The sequence below is a fragment of the Callithrix jacchus genome, chromosome 1, assembly GCF_049354715.1.
Source record: "Callithrix jacchus isolate 240 chromosome 1, calJac240_pri, whole genome shotgun sequence".
Lineage (NCBI taxonomy): Eukaryota > Metazoa > Chordata > Mammalia > Primates > Cebidae > Callithrix > Callithrix jacchus.
In genome coordinates, this window is record NC_133502.1 from 206,559,242 (window position 1) to 206,578,194 (window position 18,953).

Sequence of the window (18,953 nt, forward strand, 5' to 3'; positions counted from 1 at the left end):
TTTCAGAGTTATTAGCCCTTTAATGCCGGGCACCTCATGGGGTCGTTATCTCCATCAGCATCCGGTAAGATGCTATGGAGAGAAGAGGTTTCAGAACAATCGTGAAGATAGGTCCGGCACCCCACCACTCGCTCCCGGGCTCCTCACGGTAGCTCTAAGCCCTAGGAGCTATTTTCATACCCCACATAGGTCTGCCCTATGACACAGCCAGGACAGAGCCGAGAGACTCAGGCCTTGTGACTTTGATTGTGCTCTTTCACCTCATGCGTCTAATTAGAGAAACACGCAAAAAGGAAACCGAAAGTGCCAAGCTGTTTCTCAAAAGCCGGGGTTTCCTGGAAGAGCCCTGGAGGTTTGCTTTTTCTTTCCTGCAGCATTCAACCCGAAAGCAGTTCAGCACTCAATTCCTGTTCAAAAGCCACCCTATTCTTCCTCTCTGTCTTCCTGCAGCCCATTCACTCACAGCCCCCTGCTGGACCAGGGGACCTTGAAGAGGCAAGGACACAGTTTCGGGATCTTCCCCTCCCTCGGGACCGAAGCCACCAACGAGAGAGCTCCGTGGAGAGAAGGTGAGAAGGCAGGCAGACGTCAGGGGAGGAGGGGGCTGCTGCTGTGGTCCCCAAAGGGCACATCTCCAAGGGGTTGGCTCCAGGCTCAGGAAGAAGAATTGCTGGCAGGGCAGCTGGGGGTTCAAATTCCAGCCAGAACTTGGGGAGAGTCTGAGGGTCAGCTTCTCCTGTGTTAAACCTGGTCAGTTTCTCTCCCTTACAGCCACTTGGGAGCTAAATCAAAACCTGATAAAGCGTGTGACATGACTAATCAGGCTGCATTTGCCCCTTCGCTGCTGGGGAGCCGAGGGCTTAGGCGGAGGTCCCATGGCCCTTAGATAGCAGGTGACTACATCGGCCACAGGGGTTTCCCTAGAAATTCACTATGAGTGGTTTAGGGGTGTCGTCTCACAAGAAAAAAGGTGCTGCGTGAGTTGTCTAGAAACTGCCAAGCCAACCTACAGTGCTTTCTAGATTGTAGGTTTACGGGAAGTCGTTTAGGGAAGAGAGTGAGGGAGTTTGTGATACATATTAGGGAGATTAAGCCAGGCGCGGTGGCTCATGCCTGTAATCCCAGCACTTTGGGAGGCCAAGGCAAGTGGATTGCTTGAGCCCAAGAGTTTGAGACCAGCATGGGCAACACAGTGAGACTCTGTCTCTATAAAAGAACAAAATATTAGCTGGGTGTGGCGGTGCATAATCGGTGGGCTGCGGGGGAAGGATCACTTGAGCCCGGGAAGTCAAGGTTGCAGTGAGCAGTGATCACACCACTGCACTCCAGCCCGGGCCACAGTGTGAGACCCTGTCTCAAAAAAAAGCATTAGGGAGATTATCTTGCAGCTGTGTTTTCGAAGTAAGGAGACTTTTCTTACTTACATTGTGTGTCTGAAGACGTTGGTTTTGCAGGGGAAGGCAGGTAAGGAAAGCTTGTCATCAATATCCTGTAAGCTTTCAAATGAAATTAATGTCTCAAATCCTCTCCCAATTAAAACGCTCATCTCACAGCCACCGAGAGCAGGTCAGAGGGGAGGAAATGGGACCTGCTCAGACAAGTTTCCTGCTGTCACCTTGGCCCTTCATCCCACAGTACTAATGTGAAAAAACGAGGGAGGAATCAGGAAACGCTGAAAAAAAAATGGGTTTCCAGATCACGACCTCTCATCCCTAGCACCCTTGACGTGTTGGACTGGGTGACCCTTGGTTATGGGGGCTGTTCTGGGCATTGTAGGGTGCTTGGCGGCATCCCTGGCCTCTGCCCACTACATAGCAACAACGGTACCCCCTCCCGTTGAGAGTGGGGGTTTTGAGACCATCAAAAATGTCTCCACATATCAGCAATGCCCTTGGGGAGCAAACGCGCCACGATGGGGACCAAATTCTCCAGACTCAGAGCGGCTGGAGTCACCTGGGCTCTCCCGCTTACTGTGACGCTGGCTTCCCTATGTCTCAGTTTGCATATCCGTAAAATGGGCATAATCTTAGCATCGATCTCATCGGGTCACTGTGTAAAGCAGGTAGATGTATGTTTGGTGAAAGTAACCCCTTAAAGGTACCAAGGCCCCAGACCAAACCTAGCCTCACATACCAGAGAGGGGAGAACGTTTTTGTCTTTGATGCATTCCTTCATCCTCGTAGCCTACCCCAAAGGAATAACCAAACACATAGACACACATCTACATAAGCGCTTTAACCAAAAATTATGAATCCAAAATTTTAAAACAACTGAAAACAGCCCAAAGGTTCAACAGTGAGACAGTTACTAAATGCATAACGATACATTCATATGATGAAATGCGACACGGCCTCTATATATCGCCTGGGGAACTACTATTATACAATGTTAAGTGACAAGAATTCACACAAACGACATGAACAGCATGCTTCTAAATTTTTTGTTTGTAAAATAAAACGTCACTAGTTGTTATTTCTGTGTGGTGAACGTACAGGTGGGTTTTATAATTTACTTATAAAATTTCTACCGTAAACTTGTATTCATTTAAACAATTAGAAAACGAAAGGCTATAAGAATTTGTGTCCCAGGCTGGGTGTGGTGGCTCATGCCTATAATCCCAGCACTTTGGGAGGTCAAGGCGGGTGGATCACCTGAGATCAGGAGTTCGAGACCAGCCTGGCCAACGTGGTGAAACCCCATCTCTACTAAAAATACAAAAATTAGCTGGGTGTGTTAGCACGAGCCTGTAATTCCAGGTATTTGGGAGGCTGAGGCAGGAGAATTGCTTGAACACAGGAGGCAGAGGTTGCAGTGAGCTGAGATTTTACCGTTGCACTTCAGCCTGGGAAACAAGAGTGAAACTCCATCTCAAAAAATAATTAAAAAAAAAAGAATTGTGTCCCTTCAGAATATGTAAGGGAGGAATTTTTTCTAACTTTTTAGAAGTGGAAAGGGAGGCCTGGAGTGCTGGCTTATGCCTATAATCCCAGCAATTTGGGAGGCCAGGGCAGGTGGATCACCTGAGGTCAGGAGTTCGAGACTAGCCTGGCCAACATGGTGAAATCCCATCTCTACTACTAATACAAAAATAATTAACTGGGCATGGTGGCACACACCTGTAATCTCAGCTATTCAGGAGTCTGAGGCAGGAGAATTGCTTGAACACGGGAGGCAGAGGTTGCATGAGCTAAGATCGTGCCATTGCACTCCAGCCCGGGCAACAAGAGCAAAACTCTATCAAAAAACAAAACAAAATGTAGAAGGGGAGAGGATGAGGGAAGGGAGGATAAGCTGAGGGAGAAGCCATATCTAGGAAATAGCTTTTCTGCCGTAAGTGCTGGGCCAAGTACCAAATGTAGGAAAGAGATGCAAAGGAATACATTGGCTTCCCCAGGGCTGCAGTCAGAAAGCACCACAAACCAGGTGGCCTCAAACACCAAACCACAGACATTTAGCGTCCCATGGTTCTGGAGGCTGGAAGTCAGAAATCACAGTGCCAGCAGGGCACGCTTCCGCTGCAGGCTCAGGGAGGCCCCCTGTGCCTGCGCAGCCTCCGGTGGCTTCTGACAGTACAACTCTCATCTCCGCCTCTGTCTGCGGACAGCCTCCTTTGCTGTCTCTCTCTGTTACCTCCTCTTCTTACAAAGACACCAGTGATTGGATTTCGGGTCCACCCTAAATTCAAGATAATTTCACCCAGAGATCCTTCACTAATTTTAACTACAGAGACCCTATTTCCAAAAAACGTCACATTCTAAGGTTCTAAGTCGACAGGAATTTGGCGGGGCGGGGTGGGGGGCACACTATTCGACCCACCTCATGGGAAATCTGTTTTTTTTTTATTGTTTAAGGCATCACAGATAGCCACATGGCAACAAATATTGACACAAAAGTATGAAGGGACACAGAGAAAAGCAAGCTTCCACCAATTCCCGGCCCTTACGCTCGTCACTGTCACTGCCATTAGATTTTTTTTTCCTGTGGAAGGGGACAAGGTCTCACTATGTTACCCAACTTTTTTTGTATTTTTAGTAGAGACAGGGTTTCACCATGTTGGCTGGGCTGGTCTCCAACTTCTGACTTCAAGTGATCCCCCTGCCTCAGCCTCCCGAGTAGCTGGTATTACAGATGCAAACCACCACGTCTGGCTACTTTCCTCCCACCTCAGCCTCTCAAAGTACTGGGATTAAAGGCATACACTAGAAGGGCACGGTGGCTCATGCTTGTAATCCTAACACTTTGGGAGGCAGACGGGGGCAGATCCCTTGAGGTCAGGAGTTCGAAACCAGCCTGGCCAACATGGTAAAACCCCATCTCTACTAAAAATACAAAAAAATTAGCCATGTGTGGTGGTGGGTGCCTGTAATCCCAGCTACCAGGGAGGCTGAGGCAGGAGAATTGCTTGAACTCGGGAGGCAGAGGTTGCAGTGAGCTGAGATAGTACCACTGCACTCCAGCCTGGGCGATAGAGCGAGACTCTGTCTCAATAAAAAAATAAAATAAAAGGCATAAAGCACCACACCTGGCCTAGAGGCTTGCCTATACAGTCACATACATCTTTTATGTGTACAAATGGACCCAGCCTTTTAATTTGCCAATGCATATGGGAGACCCTTCCACGTCTGTTCATGTGGATTTGCCTCCTTTGGTTTAATGGCTGCGTAAGATATCAGTGTTCGGTAAACCATAGTTTATTTAACCAGTCCACTTTAAGTGGAAATCTAGGTGGTTTTCAGTTTTGTTTTGTTTTGGTTTTTACTATTAATAATGTTGCAGTACTTATTTTTTGTATTTGCCTGCCACTTTTTTTTTTTTTTTTTTTTGAGAGTTTCGCTCTTGTTACCCAGGCTGGAGTGCAATGGCGTGATCTTGGCTCACTGCAACCTCCACCTTTTTTGCAGGGGGTTCAGGCAATTCTCCTGCCTCAGCCTCCTGAGTAGCTGGGTTTACAGGCACGCGCCACCATGCCCAGCTAATTTTTGTATTTTTAGTAGAGACGGGGTTTCACCATGTTGACCAGGATGGTCTCGATCTCTTGACCTCGTGATCCACCCGCTTCAGCCTCCCAAAGTGCTGGGATTACAGGCGTGAGCCACTGCACCCAGCTTTTGTTTTTTTAACGGAGTCTCTCTCTGTCGCCTAGGCTGGAGTGCAGTGGCACAGTCTCGGCTCACTGCAATGTCTGCCTCCTGGGTTCAAGCAATTCTCCTGCCTCAGCCTCTCGAGTAGCTGGGGCTACAAGCATGCCACGCCACGCCTAGCTAATTTTTCTTTTTGTTTTTTTTTTAGTAGAGATGGGGTTTCATCATGTTGGCCAGGATGGTCTTGATCTCCTGAACTCGTGATCCACCCACCTTGGCCTCCCAAAGTACTGGGATTACCGGCATGAGGCACTGCGCCTAACCTGCCTGCCACTTTTTAAAAAAAGTTTCTATTTTAAAATAAGTATAGATTTACATGCAGTTATAATAAATAATACAGAGAGATCCCATAGACCTATTATTGAGTTTTCCCCAAGTTTAGTGTTCTGCAATATTCTCACATGTAGATGTTTGTAACTACCACCAGTCACGACCCAGAACAGTTCCATCACACAGGTCCCTCTTGCAGCCACAGCCACTTCCCTTGCCTGTACGATTTTGCCCAACCTTTCAGTTCCACCTTTTTTTGAGTCACTGTTTCAGATTTATCTCTAAGCAACCTCCAATGTACTTGCTTTCTGAGCCAATATGAGGGCCCTTTCCTTGTAAGACTGTATTTTTATCCTATCTATAATTATGAAAAATGCAGAAACCAGTTGCTCATGAACATTTATTGAGCTAGGCATTTTACTAGCTATTTTACTTATCGATAGGTTATTTCTCATGATCTCAAACTAGTTCTCTTATCTGAGAAGAGAAACGTACAATGGTGTCTTAAACATCTTGAAATCCCGGAACAGCTAAGTGATAGAAAGGGGCTTTGAATTGACTTTTCCACTCCATCCCCATACTCATGAGAAGGCCTGTTTTCTCCTCTAGAAAGGTGGTACAGCGTCTCTTCCCAGCCAGAACACCCGCCGTTCTGAATATGAAGAGGATCAGTGACATGCCTTTGAACTCCACAAAAGCAGAGACATCTCCACCAGACCAAGGTATGTTTTCTTCCATTCCAGCCATTGTCCCTGGCAGGGAAGCAGAATCTTTGTGAGATAAAGATGGAAAGCAAGATTCAGAATGTTGAAAAATACAAGGAGACACAAAGACTGTCAATCACATTCAAATGTTACACGCTGGATTCCAAAATGCCATTCCCTGTTAGTTCTCTGGGTGCTTCACCAGCTGCTCCTGTGTTCTGTCTCTTGTTCTTCCTCCTCTCTTCGCTCAGCTCCCGCTGTTGGAGTGCTCAGGGCCCAGTCTTTGCACTGCCCTTTGTCTCTGCTCTTATTGCTCTTTCCCTGCGTGTCTCATCCAAGTCATGACTTCAAGTTCCTTCTGCACCGACAGCTCCCAAGTGTGATCTCCAGCCAGAAAAAGACTCAACATCATATCACTGGGCAGGCAAGGGTTGCCTAACAGGTTTCTCAAACTTAACCTCCTCCCCGCTGAACTCTGTCACACCCCATGACAAACACACATCCTGCCAAAAAACCTTCAACCCTTCCCGCCGCAGCAAATGGGATCTTCATTGTAACAGTTGTTTAAGGCCCCAAACGTGACGTCATCCTTGAATCTGCTCTCTCACCTCGCACATGTGCTGGTCAAACTTGTGGATTCTTGCAACTCTAGCTGCTGTCCTCACCCCGACCAACCGGGTCCAAGCTGTCACCACCTCCTGCTCCAGCTACTGTAATAGCTTCCTCTCTTGAGATTCGTGAAATAATAAAAATAATAAATAATACAAATTATATATATATTTAAAACTATATATATATGTAAACTGGTCCCTGGCCCCAGTTCCTGACATAGAGTTCCTAAAATCCTTGTAGATAGAGGGACTGGGGGACTCTTTTTTTTTTTTTTTTTTTCTGAGACGGAGTTTCGCTCTTGTTACCCAGGCTGGAGTGCAATGGAGTGATCTCGGCTCACCGCAACCTCCACCTCCTGGGTTCAGGCAATTCTCCTGCCTCAGCCTCCTGAGTAGCTGGGATTACAGGCACGCGCCACCATGCCCAGCTAATTTTTTGTATTTTTAGTAGAGACGGGGTTTCACCATGTTGACCAGGATGGTCTCGATCTCTTGACCTCGTGATCCACCCACCTCGGCCTCCCAAAGTGCTGGGATTACAGGTGTGAGCCACCATGCCTGGCCTGGGGGACTCTTTTATTCTATCTTAGTCTGTTTTGTGCTGTTATAACAGAATACCACAAACTGGGGAATTTATAAATAAAAGATATTTATTTCGCACAGTTCTGGATGCTGGAAAGTTCGATATCAGGGTGCCAGCATCTGGCAAGGGCCTTCTTGCTGCGTCATCCCATGGCAGAGGGCAGAAGGGCAAGAAAGTGTGTGTGAGAGAGGCGAGGAGAGGAGACTGAACTCTGCTATGACTCTCAATACTCACACCAATTTACATCTTCTGCGAGTATGTAAAAAAATATGCGAGAAAGGACAAAATGTGCGAGTCCTTTCCTCCACACCAAAGTTCTCCACTGCTTGATAAGAACAAACTTGGCGTCCTACAGTTTAACTCAGTTCTGACACTGTCTCCTTGGAGACACCGTTTAGATCCCACAGGTTAAGGACTCAGTCCCATAAGACTGCCTCTCCTTCAGACACCAACTGTAAGTGGTGGGTCCCCAGGTTACCCACAACTCTTGTTCAACTTGGTGATAAATGGAAGATTCCCATGAACCCCTTCTCAGTTTCAACAATTTACTAGAGCAGCTTGCAAAACTCAGGGAAACATTTATTTGCAATGACCAGTTTATTATAAACGACACAACCCAAGAATGGCCAGATGGAATTGATCCACATGACAAGATATGGGGGAAGGGGCATGGAGCTTCCATGCCCTCTCTGGGCACACCACCCTGCAGGTACCTCCTTGTGTTCATCAACCCAGAAGCTCTCTGAACCCTGTTCTTTTGGGTTTCTGTGGAGGCTTCATTACACAGGCATGATGGATTAAAGTAACTATGGGCCATTGGTGGTTAACTCAATCTCCAGTCTCTCTCCTCTCCTGGAACTCAAGAGGTAGAGCTGAAGGTTCCAACCCTCAAATCACGTGGTTGGTCCCGCAGACAACCAGTCCCCACATCTTTGGAGGCTTTCTGAAGTCACCTCATTAACATAAGGTCGGGTTGTGGCTAAAATGGTTAACAACAGATGCTCTTTTCACTTTTATTGCTCTTATCACTCAGGAAATTCCAAGGTTTTTAGGAGCCCTGTGCGAGAAATGGGGATGAGAACTACACACACACACACACACACACACACACACACGCATATATAATTATCCTTGTAAATCACAGTATCACACATATTATGTTCTTGGAAATGTAATTTGTACAAAGGGGACTTGTAAATTACTGTTTTGTATGGTGAAAATGATGCTTCAACCATTAAAGTTCATGTGTTCATAACTGCGGAGAGAAAACAGAATACCCTACCCCCAGGGATGCCTTTTTGGCATGGGGATTCTTGAGGTGAAGGCAATTAAGAAGAAACAGATGCAGGAAGCCTCTCTGTCCTCTCTCTATTTGCCTAAAGGCGGGATCTAAATTTACAAAGGTCTTTCTGTTTAGGAGAATAAAGGTTAACCATTGAGAACAACTTTAGACCCTTATGGGCCAAAGGAAGCTGCACAACACACTTTACTGACTAGTCTCTTTTTCTTTTATTATGATACTTTAAGTTCTAGGGTACACGTGCAGATCAGTGTGGAAGACAGTGTGGCAATTCCTCAAGGATCTAGAAACAGAAATACCATTTGACCCAGCAATCCCATTACTGGGTATATACCCAAAGGATTAGAAATCATTCTATCACAAAGACACATGCACACGTATGTTCATCGTGGCCCTGTTTACAACAGCAAAGACTTGGAACCAACCCAAATGCCCATCAGTGATAGACTGGAAAGAAAATCTGACTAGTCTCTATCATTCATTTCCCGTTTATTCATCTACCCACAGTTTGGTGGCCCTGAAGATGCAAAGTCTTTTTTCTTCATCTTGTCACTTCTCTAAAATTGTATTGTTCTTTGTTGAAGGTGGCTATACAGGCAGGGAATTCTAAGCCACTTCTTTGAGAATTACTTATTTTCTAGGTGTCTCCCACATGCACCTGAGAGGTACATATTAATCAACTTCTGTTTTTTCTCTTATTAATCTGTCTTGGATTACAGGAGCTCTAGCTGAGAACTTAGAAGAGTAGAGGGATAATTATTTTTTCCTCTCTTACAATATCCATCCAAGGAATCACTCACCCAGGTCAAGATAGAGAACAGGAGATTTCTTTGTTCTTCTTCCTCCCAGTCAATAATCATCCCACCCAAGGGAAACCACGATTCTGATTTCTGTAACCAATTCATTTGCGTATTATTGAACTTTATATAAATGGAACCATTTGTTTGATTTCTTTTACTCAATAATAATATCTGTGAAATTATTCCACGTTGTTTAGGTATCAGTCATTTTAAAAATTGTTATTGCTATATAGTATTTTTTTTGAGACAGAGTTTTGCTCTTGTTACCCAGGCTGGAGTGCAATGGCGCGATCTTGGCTCACCGCAACCTCCGCCTCCTGGGTTCAGGCAATTCTCCTGCCTCAGCCTCCTGAGTAGCTGGGATTACAGGCACGCACCACCAAGCCCGGCTAATTTTTTTGTATTTTTAGTAGAGACGGGGTTTCACCATGTTGACCAGGATGGTCTCAATCTCTTGACCTCGTGATCCACCCGCCTCGGCCTCCCAAAGTGCTGGGATTACAGTCTTGAGCCACCGCGCCCGGCTGCTATATAGTTTTTAACTATATAACTATGCTATAATTTGTTTATTTATTCTTCTATTGATTGATGTAGTTGGGTTGTTACCAGCCCTTGGCTACGCATGGGAGGAAAACTAATTTTTTTCTCAACCCTCCTAAGTTCTTAGCTGGAACAGACTCCTGTAACCCAAGACAGATTAAAAGAGAAACCAAGCAGATGTCTATTAACATGTCTATTTCATATGTACATGGGAGAGGTCCAGGGATTAAATAACTCTCAGAGGGGTAGCTTTGAATTCCAGCTTCAATACACCTTCAACAACAAAGAGTAAATTTTTAGAGAAGTAGCAAGACAATGGAAAAGGATTTTGAGTCTCCAGGGGCAACGACTTGTGGGAAGGCAAATCAATGCCATCTTTAGCGATGAAGCTGTCCTTCCTGGTAGTGAGGAGATGAGGGACACTTTTACCTTTGTAAATTTATGTCCTGCTTTTATGCAAATAGGAAGAGGGTGGGGAACTTTTCTTGTACCCACTTATTCTCAATTGCCTTTGGCTCAAAATAATCCTTATGCCAAAGTGGCATATTTTGGGGTGTGTATGCTGCTACCCTCCAATATGTCAAAATGTATTGAACTGAGTATTTCCCTGTATGCATTTATTAAATGTAAGCTACATCTCAACATACAATTTTAAAATAATCATTTGCAAATATTTAGCGTGCTCTGTGACTGTTATTTTGATGCTGCAAAACCCGAAGTCCCTCCACACCTGAATTTCACAAGGTTTCATCATACGTGCTGTAACGTTGTTTTCCACATTCCTGTCCAGAAAATCATTTGACTCCTGAGGACACAGATTTGGTGCCACAGAGGCTGCTGGACAACCAGGCAGAGAAAGAATGCGAGAAAGAATTCGAGCAGGAATGCGAGGCTGGTGTTGGTTTGCAAAGGTAACCCAAAGAGCGTGGTCCCCAGGGAGAGGGCTGGTTCTGTTGAAACGCTGCAGGCGTTCTCACAACAAGGAACACGTGCCCTGATGGCATTAGCTGCGAAGTGGGCCTTATCTTCCCACTGGTCTCCATTATGCATATGAAAATATGTTCCCCTAGGGAAAAATACTTCACCGAGCTAGAGTAAATATTTTTGAGAGCAAGTCAACATGGAGTCAGGCGCACAGCATTGAGCAGTAGGACTCCAAAGACGGAAATTGCTCCATTCTGGGTTCTCATCTCTGTAAATCTCTTGGAGGCAGGAACTCCATTTCTTCAGCTCATACACCACCAAGGGAGGAAGTCCTTTGGTGTTAACAAGTTAATGAATTTAAGCCCAATTATCTGTAAATCAGCAGATGTGCCACCTCCAGCCACCTGCAGAACGTGTGCAAGTAACAAATATTTGCTGAGTGAGTTCGGGGAACTGTATGTGTAGTATCTCATGGAACTGGACTGGATGTTATCCAGTGCCAGTAGGCATCACCAGAGGATACAGGATGTACTGGGGCAGAGATGGCCACACGTGAGATGATTGGTTTAATTAAGAAACACACAGAGTCAAGCTTTCATTACTTATCAACCACGCTAAAACCCAAACTTTACAGTTAATGCATAGTGGTGTTGTTGATTTTGGCAGCCTGCATATCTATTGTCTGTTTCCTTTTGTCCAGCACTCCTTGAGGAAACAGAGAGATAAGGGGGCCTAAACTATGGGATCTTTTAAGTCTAGGGTTGTTTGTCAGGGCCACCCCCCTTGCCTTCCTCCCACCCCTTTCCCACTGCAAGCCCTGCTGACCTTCTGCTCTGTTAACTGATTCACATCTGTAGTTAATGGATAACTGGGCCCAAATTTATTAATTCATTAACACTTAAAACATATACTCAATGGTATACTTTGTTTCTAATCTTTCCCATTGAGGAATTGTGTGTGTGGGTGTGGAGACAGAGATTTAAAAGATAAATACATTTATGGACAGACATATATGTCAATGAGGAAGCCTTGACACCAACTGACAGATGAAAGGAAGGGCAGAAAGCACCGAGTTTAGGTCTCAGAGCCCACGCAAAGCTCCATCTTCACCTTGCATGTTCCTTGGGGAGCGTCCTCTTTTCTCCCTGGGCTTGAGGACTCCACTGAATCATAAAGGAGACGGCCCAGATCTTCTCCAGGGCTCCCTCCAGTTCTGATGTTCTCCTTTGGGCCAGGGCATCTGTGATCACCAGGCCCCCTGGGCTTGCCCTGAAGGAAATGCACAAGTGGCACCTTGCATGAGAAAATGCCCCAAGCGGTAGGCTTTGCTCTCACCCTGATGCAGCTTTCCCTTGAAGGTCAAAGCCAACTGGGCTGGCAAAGGTCCCTTCCTACTTCGTCCTGTGAAATGTTGGAGGAAGAGGGGCCTGGGTCTTTTTGTCCCAAACTTCTTCCATGAAGGACCAATCCCATCTGCTTGCAGGGTCAAGTAAAGCTGACCAAGAGCAACGAGGGCATTTAGGACATGAATGATAATTTATCTCAACTCGCAATGTACAGCTTCTGATGGAAGCCAAATTCAAGGTCATCAGAATGGAGGATGCATGATGCAATGTGGCCCCCTCCAGGCTCCTACTCACTTCTACACATCTGGGATGCTCATCCCCGCCCACCACCTTGTCTTCTCTTTCTCCTGCTTTCCCAGGTTTCTCCAGCCATTGTTCCCAAGTTTCTTTTTCTTTCTTTCTTTCTTTTTTTTTTTTTTTTTTGAGACAGAGTCTTGCTCTGTCGCCAAGCACCAGGCTGGAGTGCAGTGGTGATCTTGGCTCACTGCAACCTCCGCCTCCTGAGTTCAAGCAATTCTCTTGCCTCAGCCTCCCAAGTAGCTGGGACTACAGGCGCACGCCACCACGCCCAGCTAATTTTTGTATTATTAGTAGAGACGGGGTTTCACCATGTTGACCAGGATGGTCTCGATCTCTTGACCTCGTGATCCGCCTGCCTCTGCCTCCCAAAGTGCTGGGATTACAGGCGTGAGCCACCGCACCGGAGTTCCCAAGTTTCTTATCTTGAATAGGGTTTTAACATTTCCTTACTGCCCCTCCTCTGTGGCAGTGCCGTGCTTTCTGTGAACAAGGCTGAAAACATGCCTCAGGACTAATCTGCCTTCCCCATTCCTTGGCCAAGGCTGGGGTGACTCACATTTGTCCCTCCACATGCCCCTTTTATGTGTTTCTTTTCTCCATGGAACCAGTAGCTTTCAGTGAAGGTTGAACTCCTCTATGACACTCCAAGAATTTTCAGGGGATTTTGAAGGGAGGTACAGGGAGGACTCAAAGTTGAGAGTGGCGAGAATATCCAAGAGCCACATGGATTTTCCCAGCTGGGAAGCTGAAGCAAAATCTTTATTTCACTTTTCCTCAGGGACGAGGATGATGCTTTTCTGTGTGAAGATGTGGAGCTACAAGATGGAGATCTGTCCCCCAAAGAAAAAATATTTTTAAGACAATTTCCCAGAATGAGAGAAGATCTAAAAGGTAACATCGACAAGCTGCGTGCCCTCGCAGAGGATATTGACAAAACCCACAAGAAATTCACCAAGACTAAGTTGGTGGCCAACTCCACTGCTGTCGTCTCTGGGGTGGTGAGCCTCCTGGGTTTAGCCCTTGCCCCAGCAACAGGAGGAGGAAGCCTGCTACTCTCCGCCACTGGTCAAGGTTTGGCAACAGCAGCTACGGTCACCAGCATTGTGAGCGGTTTGCTGGAGCGCTCCCAAAATAAGAAAGCCCAAGCTCAGGCTGAAGACATACTGCCCACCCATGACCAGGAGGACAAGGAAGCTGCGGAAGAGAAGGCAGACTATGTCGGAGTCGCTATAGACATTATCTGTCACGTTAACAACACCATGAAGAACGCCAAACACAACGTCCGTGCATTTCAGAAAATCAGAGCCAACCCACGCTTGGCCAATGCCGCCAAGCGTCTTCTGACCACTGGCAAAGTCTCCTCCCGGAGCACCGCACAGGTGCAAAGGGCCTTTGCAGGGACAACACTGGCAATGACCAAAAATGCTCGCATGCTGGGAGGCACGATGACCACCTTATCCCTTGGCCTTGACTTGGCCGCTCTCTCAAGAGAATGGAAGCACCTGAAGGAAGGAGCGAGGACAAAGTTCGCGGAAGAGTTGAGAGCCAAGGCCTCGGAGCTGGAGATGAACCTCACAGAACTAACCCAGCTGTACCAGAGCTTGCAGCAGAAAGTGAGGTCAAGGGCCAGAGTGGTGGCGAAGGTTCTAACGGGGACCTGTGAAACCAAGGCTTACTGGAAGGGGTTAAGGGAGCATGTGTGGATATTTGTGTGTCTGTGTGTGTGTGTCTGTGTGTATGTCATGTTTACATGAATGCACCTCAGGACACGGGTATACAATGGCCTTGGAGGCCCAAACGGTATCAAGTACATCTTGGAGATGAGGGTGCCTGTCCTGGACACACGTGGGCGTGCCTTCTGTTTCTCCCTCAACACTTCTTAAGGCCCATGTGCTGGGAAAAGGGTCTTCCCAGTTTGTTTGTTTCTTTGCTTTGAGACGGGGTCTGTGTCACCCAGGCTGGAGTGCAGTGGCGTAATCTCTGCCTCCTGAAAGCAAGCAGTTCTCCTGCCTTCGCCTCCCAAGTAGCAGGGATTACAGGCACACACCACCAAGCTCTGCTTTTTTTTTTTTTTTTTTTTTTTTCATTTTTAGTAGAGACAGGGTTTGACCAGTTTGGCCCGGTTGGTCTTAAATTCCTGACCTTAACTGATCTATTGACCTTGGCCTCCCAAAGTGCTGCGATTACAGGAGTGAGCCACTGTGCCCAGCTGAGTCTTCCCAGTTTTAAAAAAAGGACACTGAACCACAGGGGGAGTTAGGAACTAAATTGCCTTCTCCTTCTAATTCATATGTTGAAGTTCTAAACCAAAATGTGGCTGTATTTAGAGATGGAGCCTTTGGGAGGTAATTAGGCTTGAATGAGGCCATCAGGGTGAGGGCCTAACATGATGGAATTGACCTCCTTATAAGAGGAGCAGAAACACAAGAGGGCCTCCCCACCCCTGCTGCGCAGCTGCACTGAAGAAAGGTTATCTGAGGACACAGCAAGAAGGTGGCCGTCTGCAGGGCAGAAGAAGAGAGCCCTCACCAGGAAGTAAATGAGTCAGCAGTGCAATCTGGGGCTTCCAGCCTCTAGAACTGTGAAACAATACATTTCGTGGTGTAAGCAACCCAATAGTAGTTTGTTACTATTTTGTGATAGCCACCAAAGATGACTAAGCCAGGGAGGTTATGTCACTTGCCAAGTGTCTTAGTCTGTTTGTGCTGCTATAACAAAATACCTTAGACCAGGTAATTTACAAACAACAGAGATGTATTGCTCACAGTTCTGGAGGCTGGGAAGTCCAAGATCAAGGCACCAGCAGATTCCTATCTGGTGAAGGCTCACTCTCTGCTTCACAGATAGCACCGTCTGGCTGTATCCTCACATGGCAGAAGGGGCAAACAAGCCCCCTTGGGCCTCTTTTATAAAGGTACTAATTCCATGGCCTAAAGGCAGAGTCCTCATGACTCTATCACCTACCAAAAGGCTCCTTTTCTTTATACTGTTGGAGGGGCAGAAGGAACTTCCTTTCTAGACCTCGAAGGTTTAAGAATTTGAATCTATGAAACAAGCTGACAATAGACAGATTAACAGAAGAAAAGCCTTATAAATTTTTTAATGTGAGCCAGATGGCAAAAGCTTAAATAGCACCCCAAGCTACAGGAAAAGGGGCCGCTGATGGGGAGGTGGGGAGGTAGTGACACAAGCCTTGGGAGGGGGGAGGGGGAGGAAGTGTGTGGTGAGCAAAGTTTGTCTTATTACACAGATAAAGTGTCTCAGCTAACAGCCCTTAGAAGAATACAGTCATTGGCCAGGCACAGTGGCTCAAGCCTGTAATCCCAGCACTTTGGGAGGCCAAGGCAGGTAGATCACTTGAGGTCAGGAGTTTGAGACCAGCCTGGCAAACATGATAAACCCTGTCACTACTATAAATACAAAAATTAGCCAGGTGTGGTGGCAGGGCACTCACTTATAATCCCATCTACTTGGGAGGCTGAGGCAGGAGAATCACTTGAAACGAGGTCACTGTGAGCCAAGATCATGCCACTGCACTCCAGCCTGGGTGACAGAGCAAGACTTCATCGAACAAGAAGAAGAAGAAGAAGGAGGTAGAGGAGGAGGGGGAGAAGGAAAAGGAGGAGAAAGAAGAAGAAGAATACACTCATGTATCTCTTCTTTATTTTTTATTTTATTTTTATTTTTATTTTTAAAGACGGGGTTTCACCATGTTGGTCAGGCTGGTCTTGAACTCCCGACCTCAGGTAATCCGCCCGCCTTGGCCTCCAAAGTGCTTGCATTACAGGCGTGAGCCACCACGCCCGGCCTTACAGGCATGTATCTCTTGGTGATGAGATTACATTCTGAGAAATTGGTCAACAGGCAATTGCATCCGTTGTGCGATTATCGCAGAGTGTACTTATACACACCTAGATGGCATAGTCTACTACACGCCTAGGCTATATGGGAGGGCCTATTGCTCCCGGGCCACACACCTGTACGGCATGTGACTGCTGAACGCCGCAAGCAATTGCAACACAAAGGGAAGTATCTGTGTATCTAAACATATGCAAACAGAAATAGGAAAGTAAACATATGGCACAAAAGATAAGAATGGGCTCTCCTGTATAGGGCACTGTCTATGAATGGAGCCTGCGGGGCTGAAAGCTGTTCCAGAAGAGTCAGCGAGTGAATGTGAAGGGCGAGGACATCATTGTGTATTACCGTAGGCTTTATAAACACAGCACACTTAAGGTACACTAAATACATTTAAAAAAAAAATTCTGAAACGATGTATTTTTGTGAATGAGAGTTGGCATGTCAAATGCATCCTCTAGAAAAATAGTGTTATAGTCTTAAGATTTGTTTTCTAAAGTTGATACTGTGGGTTATTTTTGTGAACAGCCTGATGTTTGGGACCTTTTTTCTTCAAAATAAACAAGTCCTTATTAAATCAGGAATTTGGAGAAAAATCACAAAAAAAAAAAAAAAAAAAAAATTCTGGCTGGGTGCGGTGGCTCACACCTGTAATCCCAGCACTTTGGGAGGCCGAGGCGGGCGGATCACGAGGTCAAGAGATCATGACCATCCTGACCAACATGGTGAAACCCCGTCTATACTAAAAATACAAAAATCAGCTGGGTGTGGTGGCACACACTGGTAGTCCCAGCTACTCAGGAGGCTGAGGCAGGAGAATCACTTGAACCTGGGGGGCAGAGGTTGCAGTGAGCCGAGATCATGCCACTGCACTCCAACCTAGCGACAGAGCAAGACTCCATCTCAACAAAACAAAAAAATTCTTCCTTCAGTATATTAGGCAATAGGAATTTTTCAGGTTCACTATAATCTTATCGAACCATAATTGTACATGCAGTTGACCAAAACATTGTTATTGGACATATAACTATAGTTGAAAGAATGAGCCAAAAAAAAAAATCTATCTAGGTGTGGTGTCTTGAGCAACTTTTAATTATTTTCCTGTTCTGCAATATGAGTTAATCTTCTCTGATTGACATAGATTCTAGTAAAAGGTGTCCAGGACAATCGCCTTCCTTCTGGAGAAACTTATTAATCAAATAAGAGAACTTCAAAGAAAGCCCCTCCCTTGTGCTTTGGAAGGGAAGGGAAGGGGACAGGAATGGCCCTTCAGTCTCCTTTATTCAAAGCACCTGGCATGCCAAAGCACCCTATTTTAGGGTATCTTTTTCTGAGCCCCAAACACTACCACGTTGGGAATGTCAACTATGAAAGGAAAATATCTTGGGGCTCCAGAGTAACTAAGGAAAATTCAAGCCGGAAGATGCTTAGGGCAAACCTGCCTCACAATTGATTCAAAGTTATCCCTCTGCTCACTGAGACAGATAGATGTGTGATTGCCACCTTTGGAAAGGCTAATCAGAAACTCAGAAGAATGCCACCCTTTGTGTCTCACCTGCAGGTGACCTAGAAGCTCCCTTCCAGGCTTCCAGTCATGTCATCACTTCAAGTTGTCCCGCCTTTCCAGACTGAACCAATGTACTTCTTACATATATTGATTGATGCCTTACGTCTCCCTAAAATGTATAAAACCAAACTATGCCCCAACCACCTTGGCCACATGTCGGGACTTCCTGAGGCAGTGTTACAGGTGTGTCCTCAACCTTGGCAAAATAAACTTTCTAAATTAATTGACACCTGTCTCGTATTTTCTGGGATCGCATTTTGGAAACCATGAATGGATTCTGAGTGGAGATGCCCCTGACACTTGACAAATCTATCAGTGCTTGGTGCCAGCATGAGCTAACTTTACGGTTCAAACCAATAGGACAATTTGTTGAAGTCTGAGAGGATTCCCTCCAGAAAATCCCTGATCTCTTAAAATCTGGTAGCGATCTAAAGTTTATTTTGCTGTACAACTCTTTTTTTGGAGTTTTACTTGCTCCCAACAAGGAAGGCAAGTTTTCCTTCTTCCATGATGATGGAAGACAGGTGATTTTAATGGAGTTTGAACTCGCTTCCAGTGGGTTTTGTTTTGTTTTTTTTCCCCTGCTTCTAGGATGGTAGAGGGCAGTCTACAGCCTGAGACACATCACTTTCGGACCCTAGACCCAAACTAGGTAAGAAACTGTTTTGGGATTCTGTCTTGCAAATTCTTTTTAAATGACTAAAGTTAGCATTTAACAACCAGCTGGTGTTAATTTCTGCTGACTCTTAGAGCGCTCAGAAATTGTATACTTTGTGTGATCCTTGTTAGTTTCGCTTAACTGTTTTGTTGTTTGTTTCTGTCTCGGTCAAATCCAAAGGGGAACCCTAAATTATGGGGAACACAGCCTCTGAAGTGGGAGAAAAACAGACCAGCTTAAGAAAAAAGAAAATATTTTTAATTTTAATGACTATAGGGGTTTTATTTGCATAAAAAGGCCACCTTTTGCTAGCCAGACCAAACTGGAAGAGCAGATGCTGAAATGGCAACA

At 45.8% G+C, this 18,953-nt stretch overlaps 1 protein-coding gene across 3 annotated transcripts; it reads left to right on the top strand.

Moving 5' to 3' along the window:
* The first annotated feature begins 299 nt into the window (after nucleotides 1-299).
* Nucleotides 300-18,616, top strand: APOL6 (apolipoprotein L6). 3 transcript variants are annotated; one of them, XR_013523075.1, is made up of 6 exons: nucleotides 349-569; nucleotides 6,025-6,133; nucleotides 10,740-10,860; nucleotides 13,298-14,132; nucleotides 17,939-18,127; nucleotides 18,536-18,616. XR_013523075.1 is itself a non-coding variant. In XM_009009955.5 (5 exons), exons 3-5 carry the CDS (start codon nucleotides 6,070-6,072, stop codon nucleotides 14,271-14,273), a joined length of 1,161 nt encoding a protein of 386 aa, XP_009008203.3. In that variant the 5' UTR covers nucleotides 300-352; nucleotides 451-569; nucleotides 6,021-6,069; the 3' UTR covers nucleotides 14,274-14,577. The 3 variants fall into 3 exon arrangements, 2 of the variants coding, with proteins under 2 accessions (XP_009008203.3, XP_035127203.2); XM_009009955.5 differs by lacking the exons at nucleotides 17,939-18,127; nucleotides 18,536-18,616 and having other exon boundaries at nucleotides 300-352; nucleotides 451-569; nucleotides 6,021-6,133; nucleotides 13,298-14,577; XM_035271312.3 differs by lacking the exons at nucleotides 17,939-18,127; nucleotides 18,536-18,616 and having other exon boundaries at nucleotides 13,298-14,482.
* Nucleotides 18,617-18,953: the final 337 nt, after the last annotated feature.